Raw genomic sequence first — 21538 nt, forward strand, 5'->3', positions numbered from 1 at the left:
AACTAGTTAAATTACTAAATATAACTACAAATAAAAGTGATATTTCAAAACTTGAAACCCTAATTTGTTAAATAAAACAACAGACATGACAGGGCAGGTGATGAATTGCAGCTGTAGCATGTAGGAGTTGGTGGACACCCTTGTGATTCACAGCAACCACATTTGCATTAAGTGTTTGCAGCTCGTGGAACTTAGGCTCAGAGTTGATGAGCTGAGTCCGAACTTCAGACACGGTGATGCATCAGCGAGGGAGAAAGTTACTTGGACACTTTGTTCCAAGAATCAGTCAGTAAGTGCTTCGGATTTGGTCCATGGTCACGGACAGAAGGGGGTGACTATGAGTGAGGCAGCTATGAGGATCCAGAAGGCAGCACTGGAGGAGCCTCAGCCCTTGCACTTGTCCAACAGGTGCCTCTTGCAGCCTCTGTGGATGAGAGCAGAGACTGCAAGAAGGATGAGCAAACTGAACGCAGCACCGTGATACAAGAGGTCATTCAAGTTGAGGAGTGAAAAGGAACGTAGTAGTATTAGTAGGGGACAGTATAGTTAGCGGGATAAATACTGTTCTCTGCACTGAGAACGTGAGTCCCGAAGGTTGTGTTGCCTGCCCAGTGCCAGGGTTAAGGACATCTCCTCAGGGCTGGAGAGGAACGTGGGAGTGGGAGGGGAAGGATCCAGTTGTCGTGGTCCACGTGGGTACCAACGACACAGGCAGGATTAAGAGGTTCTGCTAAGGGAATATGAGCAGCTAGGCACTAAATTAAAAAGCAGAACCACAAAAGTAATCATTTCTGAATTACTACCTCAGCCACAAGTAAACTGTCATAGGGTCAATAAGATCAGAGTATTGAATGCGTGGCTCAAAGATTAGTGTGGGAGAAATGGGTTTCAATTCATGGGGCACTGGCACCAGTACCAGAGTAAGAAGACAGAATTAAAGAGGGAGCTGTTCCATTGGCATGGGCTTCACTTCAACTGCACTGGGACCAATGAATCGTGGTGAATAGAATAACTAGGGCTGTAGAAATGGCTTTAAACGAAACAAAATGGGGGGTGGGGGGTTGGCGTTGGCAGGGGAGAGAAGATGAGGGGAAATTTTGAAAGTTAAAGAGAAAGGAGAAGGCAGTGGTGCAGGGTAACGATACAGGTAATGATAACCAGAGTGTGACAGGAAGGGACAGAGCATACAAACATTAAGAGTGCATCAGCAAATAAGATCAGAGTAGGGAAAAATGGTAAAAAGACAGAATTAAAGTCTCTTTATCTGAATGCATGCAGCATTTGTAACAAGATGGATGAATTGATGGCACAAATAGAAATATATGGGTATGATCTGATAGCCATTACAGAGACATGGTTCCAAGGTGACCAATGCTGGGAACTAAATATTTACAAAGTGATTCCTGACAACGCTGGGCCTCCACTGACGTCATCAGGCTGCGCTGCGGTGCGCACACGCGCAGACGGTCTCTTGCCCTCTGCGCAGCGTTCCGGCTTGCCAGGACTGATTAGCGCATGCGCCGATGACGTCATCGCATGATGTGTGCTTCTTCGGGCAATGCGCCTGGTCGGCCTCTGTGCATGCGCTTTATGCAACGCCAACAGGTATTCACGCATGCGTCAACCTTCTGATATTCATGCATACGTCAAAGCTTCGGCGCGAGTTTCTGAAAGTGGAAGGAGGAGAGGTTTCGCCGGGCATTTTATCGCAATTATTTAGTCGTTTTGGAGATTTCAGTCTGCTTCATTTTTATTAACAAGAGGAGATTGCTCCAATGTAAGTTGCTCTGAAAACATTTCCATTGTCTGGGGCACTGCATGTGCTCAGTCCCTGTTGTAAGTTGCTCTGAAAACATTTCCATTGTCTGGGGCTGTGTGCAGGCATTACATGTGCTGCAGTCCAGCTAACAGCTTTCCATCTAAACGGTCACTTTCATTTCTGTAAAGTTTCAATGGAGTGCATTCTGTATTTCTTATCTCATCTCACGTTTCCCGTGTGGTCCCTTAATAGCCTTCCTGAACTGCAAACGTCGATGATGGCTACTTCAGTAGATTCCACAGAGCAATTCCTTGCCACCTTCACAACCCAGGAGTTCGAGAGTTATGACGACTTCAGCAGTAAACTTGAGATGTTTCAACAGGTAGCATGTGATGTGCCTTGTTATGTTTTACTGTGTTAACAATGCTGTTTAAATGCTATTTGCTGTTGTGCTTACAGGCAACGGGGAGTCTATTTAAAAAAGTGAGCACCCTTACGCTTGAGAGGGAGAACAAGAGACGGCGAGTCGAAATTCCCATCCGCTTTAAGCATGCCTCAGTGAGGCTGTGCTGTGTACACTATGGGCAGCCACGCATACTTTCTACTGGGGTGAGACTGAATCAGAGGTAGGTGCTGCGGTCACTACATTTCCACTTGTGTAGCGTGTCAGTCCTGTAACGCTGTTCCTTGATGCGCATCGAACCAAGATTAGATTTGCAGTATCAATACATCTCGTCAGTGAGATCCTGTGCCCACAAAGCCACGCGTATGTCACCCCCGTGTCTATGGACTGCCTTCGTTGTGATTTCCTGGATGGAGCAATGGCTGATCGACCACCTCTGCGCAACCTCCTCTGACTGCGAAACAGGTGCGCACCAGCTTTTGGGACCTTGTCACGGTGCACATGTAAACTGCTGCCAACAACACACCTGGGATGGCTGACGTTTTGGTGAGGGCACGAGGAACTTGGGCGTGCTCATTGAATGTCTGTGTAACTTTTCAGGTATCTCGCCCTGGGCTGTGAGGTCTTCATCAGTGTGAAATTCAACACGAGCAAGAACAAACTGGGTGTCAGCTCCTACCATCTTGCGCATACCGGTCACGTTTTGGATCCAGAATGTTTACGCTTCTATGCAAGGAGACGACAACTGAACCACGATGAAAGGCAGAAGGTAGAAGAGTTGGTCAAGCTGCAGGCTGGGAACAAACAGCTGAAGGATTATATCGAGCGTTCATTCAATAAGACCATGACCCTTAGTGACATTAGAAATGTAAAATCCCGGCTCAAAACTGCAGATGACAACATGGATGCACTGTGTGATACGCTGGAGAAGATTCAGCAGGACGGGGCCTCAGTGCAGGTTAGCCTGCAGGGAAGCAATATCCTCTATATTGCCTTCATGACACCAGCCATGAAGGCCCACCTGCAGGCCTTTCCTGAACTGCTGTTCATGGACGGAACGTACAAAGTGAACAAATGCGGCTACCCTCTGTACCAGGTGATGGTGCAGGACAATGCTGGTAGGGGCAGGGCTGTGTTCTATGCCATGGTGAGGAATGAGACGGCTCAGATGCTGGACGAGATTGTGGGTGTTTTTGTTGATTTCATGGGATCCAGCGCCTGCCGCGAGAGATCAGCCATTGTGGATAAGGACATCAATGAGATCAATGCGATCAGGAAGCATCTCCCAGCTGCAACGGTTCTCCTCTGTCAGTTCCATGGGATGCAGAGCATGAGGAAGATGATCATCAGCTACCCCACTGAATGGTGAACTGAGGGATTAGTTGATTATGATCTGCAAGGAAATGGTTCATGCACCTTTGGAGGACAAGATCACAAGTTGTGTAGAAAAGAATGGACATCTCTACCCACCCCTGCAGGACTACCTGCTTACAAACTGGATTCCACAGAAGGAGATGTGGGCATCATGTTTACGCGGTAAAGTCCTAACGTTTGGGAACACCAACAATCGCATTGAGTCAGAGAATGGCAAGATAAAGCACCTGCTCCACTCCTCCTCATCCATGAAGGAATGCATCTCAGCGCTGATCTTCCACAATAGTGTCCTGGATCAGGAGCGCTCCTATTCCACATTCCTGCAGGGAGCCTCTTTCAAGCGCACTGCAGAGGCACCAGCAGATCTACAATCATTTTACACAGGATTCACCAGTCACACTGTGAAGCTGATGCATCAGGATCATAGCCACATTCATCGAGTAAATGTCAAGCAGCAGGATGAAGGCACAGTGACTGTGATTTCCGGTGCCAAACAGTACACACTGCAGATACATGATGGCCAGGCTACCTGCAGCTGCATCTTCTCCATTCAGACTTTGTTGCCCTACAAACATGCTATTGTTGTGCAGAGGCATCTCGGTCTGTCTTTGGAGAGGCTTGCCCCCAACTGCTGCTGGCGTGCATCTCAGACACCCACGAGGACAGGCATGGCTGCTGCCATTATGATTACAGAGGAACAGCCAAGGCCCCTCAGCGACAATGAAAAATACCACTTGCTTTCAGATCAATTGTACCAGCTACAACAGGCCGTTCTGCAGAGTGGAACGGCATCATTCATGCGGAAACTGGACTGGCTGCGGCGACAGACTCTCCGCTGGCAGCAAGGACTGGCTGATGAGATGGAGCCAATTAATTTGCCCAACAATTGCCCGGAGGCACCTTCGGATGGAGGTGGCCACGAGCTGGACATCAGTCACGTGCCACAGTCCATGGATCCTGAGCGTTTCACCCCCTGGCCTAATGAGCTGATGGACCATACATACGCTTGCCTGTTCACAGCTCCACTTCCCCCACCTGCAGTACCCTCTCCTTGCTGTTCAGTCACACAGCCACCTGTTCCTGCACCCATCAGAGCAGTGCACATGGACACACAGCCACCTGTTCCTGCAACCATCAGAGAAGTGCACATGGACACACAGCCACCCATTTCCCCATCCGCCCTTGAAACAACCATGCAGAACCTTGTGAGACTCCACAATTGCCAGTTGCTGCCTGTCAAGCAGAGAGGGCGTCCAAAGGGGTCAAGCGCTTGGGGAACATTCAGCAAGAAGAGACTGAGCACTAAAAGAAACAAGCATACCATGTCCAGTGGTAGCACAAATGTGAATGCACTTGCTGCGTACACAACTGGTGAGGTGGGAGTGTAGCCACACCGTTCTCCATCCTCAATGTTGCTTTAAGGCAAAGAACGAAAGAAATGGAATGTGATGCTGATGGTAGTAGGCAGGATTAAATGGGAGCGGATGGGATGGCACAGGAGTAGCATAACCACTAGCAGGGAACAGCTGGGCTAAATGGCCTGCTTTATGTTCATAGTCCAAAAGAAATGTGCTTCTTTTTCCAGCACCCTCACATCATTCATGTTTTCCCTGAGAGCAGCATTGAACCATCACGAGATAGGGGCAGTATCATCATCCTGACTCCTACAGCTGAGGTGGGTACTAAGTTATTCATTGGCGGTGTTATCAGTACATGCCTTTACTGCAGAACATAAAGCATGCTCAACAGTAACTTCATTGGAGGGAGGGAAGCTCTGACACTCATGTTCTTTCCTTATTTCTTTTCACGTAAAACGTGCCCTTGAGAAAACAATCCTTGAGGCTTAAGGATGGCATTCAAGCAACGGAGGCAGTGCAGGAGAGGACGCAAGGATGTGCTGATTCCTGCATCTGAGGTGGGTAATAAGTGCTTCATTGGCGACGTTATCAATTGGTGCCTTCACTGCAGAACTTAAAAAGGTGTGCACAACAGTAATTTCAGTGGATGGAGGGAGGCAAGCTCTGACACAGATTTGCTTTATTTCTTTTCATGTAAAACATGCCATCGAGAAAACAATCCTTGAGACTTAACGTCAGCATTCAAGCAACGAAGGCAACTGGATCATGCTGCAGAGCTTGTTATGAAGTGGAAAGGAACCTTGTATTTATGGATTAAGTGGGAGTGCACATTGGGTTGCGCTTGGGGAACATTCACCAAGAATAGACTGAGCTCAGACTCTTGTGACTTTGCCTTCTTCACATGGACAATACAGTAGTGGAATAGAGAGCCAAGCGTTCATTCACTACAAGGCTCTCCAGGAACAACCTCTTTAGCTGTGCATAGCAGAGACTCGGCCTGCCTGTCTCACGGGAATGCTGGCGACACAACACTCATGTATCCATGCACAGCAGATCCTCGGATGCTTAATGTACTTAATAAAACTTCTCAATAATTAAACCCAGAATTGTTGAGGTTTTGGATGCTATTTTCCCGACTTTGCAACTGCACTTCAGATATTCAACTGTGGTGGAAGGGGAGAGGGAGGGGTGGGTGAAGAGGGAGAGGAGTGGGGGAGGGGTGGGTGAAGAGGGAGGGGGTGGGGGATGGGGGGGGTAGTGGGAGCATGCAAAGGACAGGGACCAGACAGTTGCAATGCCTGAAGTACTGTTGAGAAGTAGGGGAGAAAGCGACTTGATTGGGGATCCGCAGCTGGAGCGAACGGCTGGATGGAGGGGGCCGGAAGCGAGAGGCCGTGTAGAGCGAGCAGCCGAAGACCTTGGTGTCGCCCGAGTGCGGGGACCAGCCGCTAAGTCTTTTGCTGTTGCAAGTTTATGGCGCATGCACAGAAAAATGCACTACTCCTCCGCTCCGTTGCTCCCCTCCCCCCACCCCCGCTGCTCTCTCCGGCCACTCCGCTGCTTCCCCCCACCCCCCCCACTGCTCTCTCGGGCTGCTCCGCTCCCCCGGCCCCAGCCCGCTCGCTCTCTCACTGCGGCCATTGTGTGCTGCCACGTGCTTGTTAGGTTGCCTCTGTGTGAATCTTTGAGTAGCGCCATCTTTAGTCCTGGCAGCTGCTAAAGTCGCAGACTGTGAAGTTTTAGTGGCACATGCTGCATTTGCGCATGTGTCACAACAGCGCCACCTACCGATAGCGTTGTCAGCAAATGCGACCAAATATTTAAGGGTATTTGATATTTCAAAAAGGATAGGAAGAATGGAAAAGGAGATGGGGTAGCTCTATTTCTAAAGAAGGAGATCAGTACAGTGAGAAATGATCTTGCTCAGAAGATCACGACACAGAATCAGTTTAGGTGGAGATAAGAAATAGCAAGGGAAAGAAGTCACTAATGAACATAATTTATAGGCCACCTAACAGTAGCTCCACTGAGACAAAGTACAAATCAAGAAATAATGGGGGCTTGTAAGAAAGGTAATGCAATAACCGTGGACGATTTTAATCTTCATATAGATTGGAAAAATCAAATTGGTAAAGGTAGCCTTGAGGACGAGTTCATAGAGTGTATTCGGAACAGTTTCCTAATACAAAACATTGTGGAAGCAACCAGGGAACAAACTATTTTAGATCCAGTAATGTGAAATGAGAAAGGATTAATTAATGATCTCATAGTAAAGGATCCTCTAGGCAAACGTGAGCATAACATGATAGAATTTCACATTCAGTTTGAGGGTGAGAAACTTGGTTTTGAAACCAGTGTCTTAAAACTTTAAGGCAACTACAAAGCTATGAAATCAGATTTGGTTAAAGTAGTCTGGGAAAATAGCTTGAAAGGTAACTCCGTAGATAAGCGCTGGCAGACATTTAAGCAGATATTTCATAACGTTCAACAAAAATATATTCCATTGAAAAAGACCAAGAGAAAGTTGAACCATTGGTGGCTATCTAAGGAAGTTAAGGATGGTATCAAATTGAAAGAAAAGGCATACAATGCTGCAAAAATTAGCGGTTGGCCGGAAGATCGAGAACATTTTAGAAACCAGCGAAGGATGACTTAAAAAAAAAAGGGAGAAATTAGAATGAGTTTCTTTTGGGCCTCCTTATCTCGAGAGACAATGGATACGCGCCTGGAGGTGGTCAGTGGTTTGTGAAGCAGCGCCTGGAGTGGCTATAAAGGCCAATTCTGGAGTGACAGGCTCTTCCACAGGTGCTGCAGAGAAATTTGTTTGTTGGGGCTGTTGCACAGTTGGCTCTCCCCTTGCGCCTCTGTCTTTTTTCCTGCCAACTACTAAGTCTCTTCGACTCGCCACAATTTAGCCCTGTCTTTATGGCTGCCCGCCAGCTCTGGCGAATGCTGGCAACTGACTCCCACGACTTGTGATCAATGTCACACGATTTCATGTCGCGTTTGCAGACGTCTTTATAACGGAGACATGGACGGCCGGTGGGTCTGATACCAGTGGCGAGCTCGCTGTACAATGTGTCTTTGGGGATCCTGCCATCTTCCATGCGGCTCACATGGCCAAGCCATCTCAAGCGCCGCTGACTCAGTAGTGTGTATAAGCTGGGGATGTTGGCCGCTTCAAGGACTTCTGTGTTGGAGAATGAGTAAACTAGCAAGAAATATAACAGACAGCAAAAGCTTCTGCAAATATATAAAAAAAAGGAAGAGAGTAGCTAAAATAAACACTGGTCCCTTAAAGGATCAGACTGGGGAATTAACAATGGGAAATAAGGAAATGGCAGAGATTTTGAACAAGTATTTTGTATTTGCCTTCACAGTAGAAGACCCTAAAAGCAGCCCAAGAATAATAGAAAATCAAGGGCAAAAGGGAGGGAGGAACTTGAAACAATCACTAGAGAAAAAGTACTAGGAAAACAAACAGAAGATAGATAGATGCTGGATTGCTGGCATGGACATGATGGGCCAAAGGGCCTGTTTCTGTGCTGTACAACTCTATGACTAAAGGCTGACAAGTTCCCTGGGCATCCTATGGTTTTAAAAGAAGTGGCTGCAGAGATAGTGGATGCGTTGGTTGTAATCTTCCAAAATTCTCGCGGTTCTGGAAAGGTCCCAGCAGATTGGAAAATGTAACACCTCTATTCAAGAAGGGGTGGGGGGGTTGCAACAAAAAGCAAGAAATTATAGGCCAGTTACCTTAACATTTGTCATTGGTAAAATGCTGGAATCCATTATTAAGGAAGTAGTAGCAGGACATTTAGAAAATCATAATGCAATCAAGCACAGTCAACATGGTTTTGCGAAAAGATAATTGAGTTTGACCAATTTATTAGAGTTCTTTGAGGATGTAACAAGCAGGGTGGATGAAGGGGAACCAGTAGATACAGTATATTTGGATTTCGAGAAGGCGTCACATAAAAGGTTACTGCACAAATTAAGTGCTCAGTGTTGGGGATAATATATTAGCATGGATAGAGGGTTGGTTAACTAACAGGAAACAGAGTCGGGTTATATGGGACTTTTTCAGGTTGGCAAACGGTAACTAGTGGGTACCACAGGGATTGGTGCTGGGGCCTCAGCTATCTACGTTCCATATTAATGACTTGGATGAAGGGACAGAGTGTACTGTAGCCAAATTTGCTGACGATACAAAGATAGGTGGGAAAGAAAGTTATGAGGGCACAAAGAGTCTTCAAAAGGATACAGCTAGGTTAAGTGAGTGGGCAAAGATTTGGGAAATGGAGTATAATGTGGGAAAATGTGAGGATATCCACTGTTGTAGGAAGAATAGCAAAGCAAAATATTATTTAAATGGAGAGCCTGCAGAATGCTGTGGGACAGAGGGATCTGGTTATCCTTGTAACATGAATCACAAAAAGTTAGCATGCAGATACAGCAAGTAATTAGGAAGGCAAATGGAATGTTGGCATTTATTGCAAGGGAAATGGAGTATAAAAGTAGGGAACTCTTGCTACAACTGTATAGGGCATTGATGAGATCACACTGGGTTGATTCCTGGGATGAAGGGGTTGTGTTAGGAGGAAAGGTTGAGCAGGCTGGGCCTACAGTCATCGCAGTTTAGAAGAATGAGCGGTGATCTTATTGATACACGTAAGATTCAGAGGGGGCTTGACAGGGTAGATGCTGAGAAGATATTTTCCCTTGTGGGGGAATCTAGAACTAGGAGGACACAGTTTCAGAAAAAGGAGTCGCCCATTTAAGACAGAGAGGAGGAAGAATTTCTTCTCTCAAAGTGTCATTAACCTTTAGAATTCTCAAATCCAGAGAGCATTGGAGGCTGGGTCATTGAATATATTCAAGGCCGAGGTAGACAGATTTTTGATCCACAAGGGTGTGAAGGGTTATGGGGGGCAGGCAGGAAGTGGAGTTGAGGCCACAATTAGATCAGCCATGATCTTAATGAATGGTGGAGCAGGCTTGAGGGGTCAAATGGCCTACTCTTGCTCCTTTTTTTAATGTTATATTATAATGTTATGTAATATTATGAAACCCGATGAGAGGGAATCAAACATGGAATTCTGGGAAAGGTGGGCAAGAATTTGGGAGGTAACACATTCAAGGACTTCAGAATACAAATTTAACGAGGAGGTAAATCCAATCCCTTTCCACCTACCAAGGTGTAGCATTTCTTCCCACTAATTTAACAGCAACCTTTACCACAAATGACTGGAATGTTCAAATAGCTTTAACTCAAACAGCACTCAAGCAGATATGCAAACAATTAACTATTTTGTTTTGCTCTCAAAGTGACGTAAAAATTTCACCAAAAACAAAACAATAACATTCTACTATTCTTAATTTGACTCACCTTGATGCCCATTAATTTCCGAAATTTTACATTTTGGTCCTTGTTACCAAAATTTAGCTTTTCCCATAATTCTGCAGTCTGTGACTTATCCTTGAATAAAAAAAAGGCATGTGATGATCCACAACATAACTGACTTGGAGAAAAAAAAAAGTCAATCGTTTAAAATAACATTTTACAGAAAGATTGAGAAGGATAGGTCAAGTTAGACAGAAAATAGCAAAATTAAATAGATAACTAGATCTTCTTGGTGCTGTCTTACAATTTATTTGTGATCAGGTGTATGGTTCTTGATATTTATCCTACTGCTGTAACCTATACTAAACGGCAGTTTGGTCTTTGGTGTAATACCGAAAATTTTTTGGAGCAATTTATCACTACTGACATGGTCAAATTGTTGTACACTTTCAGACAGATTCCAGATATTTGTAATATTATTAACCTGCCACCATACAAAACGTGCAAGAAACTTTCTTCTAACCTTCACAACAGCACTTCCTAGTTTTTAGCTCGCATTTTAACTTTTTGTTCTATCTCCCACAGGTAATCTCTTTGCAGTATCAGGTGAGAGCGAGGGGGCTGCAGGCAGAGAGACACACAGGGGGGGGGACGGGGCGGAAAAGAGGGACACGGCGGTAGAGGGGGACATGGCAGTGGGGAGTCGGAAGAGAGGGAAAGGGGGGGGGCTGCGCGGAAGAGAGGGACACGGCGGGGGGGGGGGGCGGAAGAGAAGGACAGGGCGGCGGGGGGGGGAGGAGAGGGATACGGGGAAGAGAGGGAGGGATTGGGTGAGAGCCAGAGGTCAAGGGAGAGAGAGCAGTGGAGAGGGACAGAGACATGGAAGGGGCTGGGAGGAGGAGCGGGGGGAAGAGGGACAGAGACACACAGAGGGCGGCAAGCGATGGTGGTGGGGGGAGATGGGGAGGGAGAGAAAGATACGGGGGGAGGGAGAGATGGTAGGAGACAGGAGGAGAGAGAGAGACGCAGAGAGGGAAGGAAGAGAAAGAGATTAAGATCACTCTTGACAGATGGACAACTATCCAGAATACTCAGCATCATTGAGTACTTATGCAAGCAGAAACAATTCCAGGTATGTCACTAAATCAGTGTTCAACAGTGATGAGATGTCCCACCAGGACAGTTTGAGGGCTCTCTGCTTCTTCCTTGAACAGAGGCCCCATCTACCACCACCCTTCTCCGCCTGGCTGAACGTGTTCTCACACTGAACAACTTCTCTTTTAACTCCACTCACTTCCTTCAAGTAAAAGGTGTTGCTATGGGTACCCACATGGGTCCTAGTTATGCCTGTCTTTTTGTGGGATATGTCGAACATTCCTTGTTCCAGTCCTACTCAGGCCCCCTCCCCCAACTCTTTTTCCAGTACATTGATGATTGTATTGGTCCCACTTCCTGCTCCCGCCCCGAATTGGAAAACGTTATCAACTTTGCTTCTAATTTCCACCCTTCTCGCACCTTCCCTTCCTCAACTTCTCTGTCTCCATCTCTGGGGACAGGCTGTTTTCTAATATCCATTATAAGCCCACCGACTCCCACAGCTACCTCGACTACACCTCTTCACACCCTGCCTCCTGTAAGGACTCCATTCCATTCTCACAGTTTCTCCGTCTCCGACGCATCCGCTCTGATGATGCTACCTTTCATGACAGCGCTTCTGTCTTCCTTTTTCCTCAACCAAGGATTCACCCCCCACAGTGGTTGACAGGGTCCTCAACTGTGTCCTGCCCATTTCCCGCACCTCTACCCTCACCCCTTCCCCTCCCAGAACCGCGACATGGTTCCCCTTGTCCTCACTTTCCACCCCATCAACCTCCATATCCAATGGATCATCCTCCGCCATTTCCACAACCTCCAGCGTGATGCCACTATCAAACGCATCTTCCCCTCCCTTCCCCTGTCAGCATTCCGAAGAGATTGTTTGCTCCGCAACACCCCGGTCTACTCCTCCATTACCCCCACCACCTCATCTCCTTCCTAAGGCACCTTCCCCTGCAATCGCAGGAGATGTAATACCTGCCCATTTACCTTCTCTCTCCTCACTATCCCAGGCCCCAAACACTCCTTTCAGGCGTAGCAGTGATTTACTTGTACTTCTTTCAATGTAGTATATTGTATTCACTGCTCACAATGTGGTCTCCTCTACATTGGGGAGACCAAATGCAGACTGGGTGACTGCTTTGCGGAACACCTCCACTCAGTCCGAAAGCATGAACCCGAGCTTCCGCTTGCTTGCCATTTCAACACTCCCCCCTGCTCTCATGCTCACATCACTGTCCTGTGATTGCTGCAGTGTTCCAGTGAACATCAACGCAAGCTTGAGGAACAGCATCTCATTTACCGATTAGGCACACTACTGCCTGCCAGACTGAAGAGTGAGTTCAATAATTTCAGAGCATGACGGGCCCCCCATTTTACTTTCATTTTTAGTCATTTTTTTCTCTTTTTTTGTGTTTATTTTATCTTAGTTTGTTCAGTTCGCCTACCGACTGTTTTTTTTTAAATGTTTGTACTGGTGGCTGTTCAGTTTTCAGTCCGTTAACACCCTATCTGTACTAATGCTTTGTCTTTCAACACACCATTAACATATTATTTGCCTTTGCTCCAGGACCTTCTGGTCTGTTATTCTCTGTAACCTTGTCCTATCTACACCTTCTCCTTTGTTATCTCTTGCCCCACTCCCGCTTTACTTGCTTAAAACCTTTCACATTTCCAATATCTGCTAATTCTGAAGAAGGGTCACTGACTTGAAACGTTAACTCTGCTTCTCTCTCCACAGATGCTTCCAGACCTGCTGAGTATTTCCAGCATTTCTTGTTTTTATTTCAGATTTCCAGCATCCGCAGTATTTTACTTTTATAAGAAATTAGTCTTCTCATTTAAAGCTTCTTCACAATACTGCATGTTTGTTGTTGTTTTGATTAATGGTAAGGTAAATTTTTAATGCCTTTATCTGTCCAAAATTCTCTCACGGCCCCCTATGTAGGACAAAAATTGTAGTGTGGTGCCCCCCCCCATGCAAAAAGGTTGGACATCCCTGCCATAACCCAGGCAGGTATTTGCTGAAAACCTCCACTCAGTCCCCAACCCCCTCCCCTTCACTTGCGTAAAACCTAGTTCTTTTCTAAACCTTTGCCAGTTCTGATGAAAGGTCACAGACCTGAAACGTTAACTTTGCTTCTCTCTCCACAGATGCTACCAGACCTCTTAAAAATCTTAATTGTCTAATTATCTCCTCAATGTCCAACCTTACTTAACTCAAACAGTGCCCTTCATTTTTATTTTCCAAAAAGTAAACCAGTGTTTTTTTTTAATGAATTTACAATTACTTCTTTAGTCTTGAACTCTATACCCTATTTATATACCCTGAATTCCATCTACCTGCAGTAGTTCTTTCATGAAATTAAATAGTTTAACCTCGAGGTGTCTCATTTACTCCTCAAATATTTCCTTATATGTATTCCACATCTGCCACCTGTCTGTCCATTTTGCTAACATGTCTATTATCTTTAAGGTATTTACACTCAAACTTTCTACATGGTTGATGTCAGCAAATTTTAAGATTGTGTTCCCCTACACCCAAGTCCAAATGATCTTTTACCAAGAATAAATATGAACCTAACACACATCTCTGAGCATACCACTTCCAAGTAACCTTAATTTATACTCACTCAGTTTCCCTTCTGTCAACCAACTATGCTGTTACATTTCCTCTTAAACTATGTGCCTAAATTCTTCTAACAAAGCTACTTGTGGGGCAACTTGAGAAAATCCATTCCACATCTACGCTGCATTCCTTTTACCTAGCCAACTGATTAATTCTTCAAAAGAAACCTCTTAAATGTGCCAAAAATGACCTGCCTTTAACAATTCAGTGCCAATTGTCCTCGATCAACCTTTTACATGTTTTTCCTTCTCCTTACTTCCTGTGAAGTTATATTTCATGCTCAAGCTTTTGTTAGTGCAGCACATTTCAGTATATTACATCTGTAACATGTTCTGACAAAAGGTCATAGACCTGAAATGGATCTCATTGAATGTTGCATAGATGCTGCCTGACCTGCAGTATTTCCAGCTTTTTCTCTTTATATTTCAAATAAATTTTAGTTTTTTTCTCAACTTTTCTAATTAGTTGCCACAGTACTTTGCATTGTGAAAATTACACACCATCATGGATCATCTCTTTCTCAGAGACTAAATCTTTGGCCACATCATAGAATGATGCAGTACAGAAAAAGGCATTTCAGCCCACAGACCATGAGCTGGCTCTTAGGAAGAGCTATCCAATTAGATCCACATCTCTGCTCTTTCCTCATAGCCCTGTAATTTTTTTTCCCTTTTAAGTATTTATCCAATTCCTTTTTGAAAGTTGTGAATACATCTACTTCCACCACCCTTTCACAGTGCTTTCCAGATCATAACTCGCTGCATAAATGTTTTCCCCCTCATGTCGTCCTCTGGTTCTTTTGCAAACTAACATAAATTGGTGTCCTCTGGTTACCATAAAAAGCAGGACAAATTCAACCGGGCCAAATACCGCCCTATCAATCTATTCTCAATCATCAGCAAAGTGATGGAATGTGTCGTCGACAGTGCTATCAAACGGCACTTACTCAGCAATTACTTGCTCACTAATGCTCATTTAGGGTTCCACCAGTGCCTCTCAGCTCCTGACCTCATTGCAGCCTTGGTCCAAACATGGAATAAAAGGGTTGAACTCAAGAAGAGAGCGACTGCCCTGGATTATCAAGGCAGCAGAGTGAATGCCCTTGACATCAAGGTAGCATTCGACCAAGCGTGGCATCAAGCAGCCCTAGCAAAACTTGAGTTAATGGCCTAGCAAAACTGGAGTCAGTGGGAATTGAGGGAAGACTCTCTACTGGTTGGAGTCGGTCCTAGCACAAAGGAAGATAGTTGTGGTTGTTCAAGGTCAATCATCTCAGTCCCAGTGTCCTAGGCCCGACCATCTTCAGCTGCTTCATCAATGACCTTCCCTCCATCATAAAGTCAGAAATGGGGCATTCACAGATGACTGCACAATGTTCAGCACCATTCGCGACTCCTCAGATACATAAGGACATATGAACTAGGAGTAGGCAATTCAGCCCCTCGAGCCTGCTCTGCAATTCAACACGATCATGGCTGATCTCATCTCGGCCTCAACTCCACTTTCCTGCCCGTTCCCCATAACCCTTCAACCCATTACTAATTAAAAATCCGTCTGTCTCCTCAAATTTACTCAATGTCCCGGCATCCACCGCACTCTGGAGTAGTGGATTCCACCCTCTCACGACCCTTTGAGAGAATTAATTTCTCATCCCCGTTTTAAATCTGCTACCCCTTATCCTGAAACTATGACCTCTCGTTCTAGATTGCCCCACCAGAGGGAACATCCTCTCTACTTCTACTTTGTCAATCCCCTTAATCATCTTATATACCTCAATTAGATCTCCTCACATTCTTCTAAACTCCAGAGAGTAAAGGCCTAAACTGCTCAATCTCTCTTCATAAAATCCCTCGTCTCTGGAATCAATCTAGTGAACCTCCTCTGAACTGCTTCCAATGCAACTATATCCCTCCTCAAGTAAGGGGACCAAAACTGTATGCAATACTGCAGGTGCGGTCTCACTAATGCCTTGTACAGTTGCAGCAACACTTCCCTACTTTTATACTCTATTCCTTTAGCAATAAATGCCAAAATTCCATTTGCCTTCCTTATTAACTGCTGCACCTGCATACTAGTTTTCTGCGATTCATGCACAAAGACACCCAGATCCCTCTGCTCCGAAGCACTCTGAAGTTTCTCTCCATTTAGATAATAATTTGCCTTTCTATTCTTCCGACCAAAATGGATAACCTCACACTTATCCATGTTAAACTCCATCTGCCAAATTTTGACCCATTCACCTAACCTATCCATATCCATTTGTAAATTTCTTTATTGTAACTTACTATCTCACCTATTTTAGTGTCATCTGCAAATCTGGCTATAGTACCTTCTATCCCTGCATCCAAGTCATTAATGTAGATTGTAAATAGTTGGGGCCCGAGGACCGAACCCTGTGGCACCCCACTAGTTACATCTTGCCAACCAGAAAAGGACACATTTATCCCGGCTCTCTGTTTTCTGTTGGTTAGCCAATCCTCTATCCAAGCTAATAAATTGCCCCTAACCCCATGTGATCTTACCTCGTGTATTAACCTTTTGTGCGGTACCTTATCAAGTGCCTTTGGGAAGTCCAGATGTATTACATCTACAGGATCCCCATTATCCACTTTACTTGTTACATCTTCGAAGAACTCTAGCAAATTAGTCAAACACGATTTACTCTTCATAAAACCATGCTGACTCTGATGGATTGCATTTTGACTTTCTAAATGTCTTGTTATTACTTCCTTAATAATGGATTCTAACAACTTCCGAACGACAGATTTTAAACTAACTGGTCTATAGATTCCTACTTTCTGCCTCCCTCCCTTTTTGAATAAGGGTATTATATTAGCATTTTTCCAATCCACTGGCACCTTCCCCACATCCAGGGAATTTTGGAATATTATAACCAATGGATCCACTATCTCCGCTGCCACTTCCTTTAAGACCCTAGGATGTAGGCCATCAGGCCCTGGAGACATGTCTGCCTTCAATCCCAGTAGTTTGCTCAGTACTTTTTCCCTAGTGATGATGATTGTTCTAAGTTCCTCCCTTTCTACAACCTCTGCATTACCTGTTACTATGGGATGGTACTAGTGTCCTCCACCATGAAAACTGAGGCAAAATGCTGATTTTGTGTCTCCGCCATTTCTGTGTTCCCCACTATTAACTCTTCAGTCACATCCTCCAAGGGACCAACATTCACTTTAGCTACTCTCTCCCCTTTTATATACTTACAGAAGCTTTTGCTATCTGTTTTTATATTTTGCACTAGTTTTCTTTCATAATTTACCTTTGCTCTTATTACTTATTTGGTAACCCTTTGTTGATCTTTAAAAGTTTCCCAATCTCCCAGCCTGCCACTGGCCTTTGCAATATGGTATGCCTTAGTTTTTGTCTTTACGTTATCCTTAACTTCCTTGCTTAGACATGGATGTTTTTACCCCCTCTTACAATCTTTCTTCCTCTCTGGAATATATTTTAGTTGGGAGGGATTGAAGCAGTCCGTGTCCTTTTGCAAGACCTGGACAACATTCAGGCTTGATCTGATAAATGGCAACACAAGTGCCAGGCAATGACCATCTCCAATAATAGAGAAACCAACTATCTCCCCTTGATGCTCAATGGCATTACCATCACTGAATCTCCTACTATCAATACCCTGGGGGTTAGCATTGACCAGAAACCAAACTGGACAAGCCATATAAGTACTGTGGCTACAAGAGCAAGTCAGAGGCTGGGAATTCTGCAGTGAGCAACTCACCTCATGACTCCCCAAAGCCTGTCCATCAACTACAAGGCACAAATCAGTAGTGTGATGGAATACTCTCCACTTGCCTGGATGAATGCAGCTCCAACACTCAAGAAGCTCAACACCATCCAGGACAAAGCAGCCCGCTTGATTGGCACCCCATCCACCACCTTCAACATTCACTCCCTCCACCAACGCACAGTGGCATCAGTAAATACCATCTACAAGATGCACTGCAGCAGCTCACCAAGGCTCCTTCAACAGCACCTTCCAAACCCTTGACCTCTACCACCTAAAAGGAGAAGGGTAGCAGATGCATGGGAACACTATCACCTGCAAGTACCCCTCCAAGTCACACACCATCCTGACTTGCAGCTTTACTGCTGTTCCTTCACTGTTGCTGCATCAAAATCCTGGAACTCCCTTCGAACAGCACTGCGGGTGTACCTACACCACATCGACTGCAGCCGTTCAAGAACGCGACTCACCACCACCTTCTCAAGCGCAGTTAGATGGGCAATAAATGCTGGTCTAGCCAGTGATACTCACAGCCCGTGAAAGAATAAATAAAAATCCCACTCATTATTTGCCGCATTGCCAAGTTTTATGTCATTCGCATACTTCAAAATTATACCCAAGTCTTGGTTCTATATATATAGCAAGAAAAGCAACGGTTCTAACACTGACTCATGGGGGACCCCACTGCATACTTCTCTCCAATCACAAAAACATCCATTCATCTCTACTTTCTGCCTCCTATCCCACAGCCAATTACATACCCAAGTTATCCACCGTCCTTTTAATGCCATGTGCTATTTTCTGAACAAGTCTTCTATGTGGTACTTCATCAAGTCTTTTGAAAATGCATACATACATCTACTGTAACACCTTCTTCAATACTCTCAAAATCAGATTAGTCAGACACAAACTGCCTTTAACAAATCCATGTTGGTTGTCCAAATGAGAATTAATTTTGTCCTTGACAATGATCTTAGTCGTTCTTCCATCACTGATGAGACACTGATTGGCCTGTAGTTACCAGGTTTATCCCTATCCCTTTTTTGAACAGCGGTGTAAAATTTGCAATTTCCCAGTCCTCCGGCGCCACTCCCATATCCAAAGAAGATTGAAAGATTGTGGTTAAAACTTCTGCTAACTTCACCCTAGCTTCCTTCAGCAACTAGGATGCACCCCATGATCTCTTCACTGAGTGATGGTCAACCTATTTAGCACCTTAGTTATCTTAGATATCTTAGTTATCAAGGTAGGCTATAAAAGACAGGACTAAGGAGGATTTGAATGAGGCTTATAAGATGAAAGGAATAGATTGTATTCAAATAGATAGTTTGTTCCAACTATAGAAGATGAGGAGGACCAGGAATCATTTTTTGTTGCACAAGATCAGATCTAGGTGAGATGTCAGGAGGTGGTTCTTTTCCCAGAGAATAGTGGACATCTGGACTAGACAGCAGACTTGTGCAGTGAATTCCTTCAATTGACAGCTAGATCATTTTCATGCCGAGCTAGAAATCATCACCTCATACAAAAGGTAGGTACTGCATGGAATTATCAAGGCCACAATGATGATCTGGACTAGTTTTAATTGCCGACTGGCAGGGCAGAGAATAATTTCCCAGAGTTTGCTCCTGTTAAATTGGATCTTTGTTTTTTCATCTCTTCCAAGAGATCACGTGGTGTTGGGTGGGGCATGGAAACTATATACTGTGATGCACAAGACATTGCAAATGTGTAAGACAGCTGAGGTGGCCCAGGTAGTCTTTTCCTGTCCATCATTAATTGTGCCTTTGTCAGGTAAACTTGTATGCATTTATAACATTAAATTAGCAATTATTTCAAAATGGCAATTTTTGACATTTCTGGTTAAATGGTTAGTTTTGAGTTGTATTTGCTGACCTGAGTAAAGAAAATGAAGACTGAAAGCGTGAAGAAATTATTTGAGAAATGTATTTTGTTGCTGTTTCTAGAATGTTGGTTTTGAAAGGTCAGCAATCTTACATAATTTTGTGGCGTTTGCTCTTTACCATGGTAGCTTTTGTATTTTTTCATGACTGATACTTTTTTTTTATTGAATCAAATGTCCAATTAACTGAACATGGAACAATCAACATGATTTACTTCACAGATAGTGGTTATTTCAGCTAATCAAAATTTTTACTTTAAAACCACATGACAACTTTGAAGTGTGATGCAATGGAAAAAAGTTGGATGCAAGAGTTTTAATACTTAGATATAGGTAATTAGTATACTACAAAATATTTTAAAATATAATTCCTTAGTAACATGGATGATTCAGAAAAAATTGGTTTTTGCAATAATTTCAAAACAGTCCAAAAGGGATATTTAACGGGACATTTAAAAAATATGCTCTCAAAAGTCTACAAACTTAATATATACTTTTAGAAGTACTGGATGTTCACAATGAACTTGAAATTAAGCTGTTGCAATTGGGATTCTGGGGTGCAAGAGTGTTGTGAGACTGGTACATACAGGTGGTGAAAAAATTTGGCAAGAACTTTATGAACAATATACTCAAACAATGAAATGATTTTGATTAATATAAAAGCAAAATACTGCAGATGCTGCAACTCAAATAAAAACAAGAAATGCTGGAAATACTCAGCAGGTCTGGCAGCATCTGTGGAGAGAGAAGCAGAGTTAACGTTTCAGGTCAGTGACCGTTCTTCAGAACTAGCAAATATTAGAAATGTAAAAGTTTATTATTATAAATGATTTTGATTGGTCCCTGGGAAATCTGAGACAGTTAAGAAGAAACGCAAGTTAGGCACAACACTTACAAAGAAAACCAACTTTTCGTAGCCTACATTTTGTAATGGTCAAATCACAATTTGTGGAAACAAATTGTGTGGAATTTAATTTTTTCTCAATACAAATTTATGTAGGACTGAGATCGATCTGGTCCAACCCAGTGCCCAGGCAATATTATAAATCCATATTTGTCATAACCCTCTATCAAACTTTTCTCCACCGACTTATCCAACTGTCTCAAATTTGTGATACACTCAGCCCCCACTGTCTCTCTAGATTTTTATTCCATACATTAACCATCCGTGTAAAGCAGTTATATTCAATGTCTTTTCACCCTCTATTGTTTTTAAGTCTAAAGATACATATCCTCATGCTCTAGAGTCAGTAAATATATTGATGTTTATCTTGTCAATGCCATTTCGAAACTTGAACACTTCTACATACTTATGAGCCTACTCTTCGCCAGTATAAATATATTTCTCAGCTCCTGTGTCCTCACCTCATACTACAGGTGGTTAGTACCAGCTATTAGTTTAGTTGCCCTTTGCACTTAATCAGCTGTTTCCTGTTGTTTACAGTCTCACTCAATTTGGTAAAACTTGCAAGCTTGGAGCTTTGTTTGTTTCCATTGCCAAGACATTGATCTTCCCCAAGTAACAGATACACGATGCAAAAGAACCCAATTTAAAATTAAATCTGTTTTGAACTGTATTTGTAGTTTGTGCAGTAACAAAAGTAAATTTCTTGCTATTTCATAAATCACATTTTCCAATTCAGGATTTGAAAGTCACTCTTTTTTAAACTAATCACAGAAAATGAAGAGAAAAAAACACTATAATCAGATAAAACAATATAAATAGAACACAATACCAATGATTAAAATAGAAAAACATGCATGACGTGCAACAAAAACCAGCCCTTAGGATTTCAGATTTTTTTTCCACATTTGCAAAGCAAAAGTAATAAAATGATGGGTAAATCTTCTCAGTCAGTAGAAATGGGAGAAAGGAGGTAATTCATCAAGGTAGGTGCATGATTAAAGTAGGCACAAAG

At 43.8% G+C, this 21538-nt stretch overlaps 1 protein-coding gene across 1 annotated transcript in view; it reads right to left on the bottom strand.

The window, feature by feature from the left end:
- rsrc2 (arginine/serine-rich coiled-coil 2) overlaps positions 1-21538 on the bottom strand; it is a 59348-nt gene that overhangs the window by 2760 nt on the left and 35050 nt on the right. Inside the window, exon 10 of the mRNA XM_068055049.1 lies at positions 10284-10373. Coding sequence (XP_067911150.1) covers positions 10284-10373 — 90 coding nt within the window. The remainder of the gene's footprint in view (positions 1-10283; positions 10374-21538) is intronic.

The sequence above is a fragment of the Heterodontus francisci genome, chromosome 23 (assembly GCF_036365525.1).
Source record: "Heterodontus francisci isolate sHetFra1 chromosome 23, sHetFra1.hap1, whole genome shotgun sequence".
NCBI lineage: Eukaryota > Metazoa > Chordata > Chondrichthyes > Heterodontiformes > Heterodontidae > Heterodontus > Heterodontus francisci.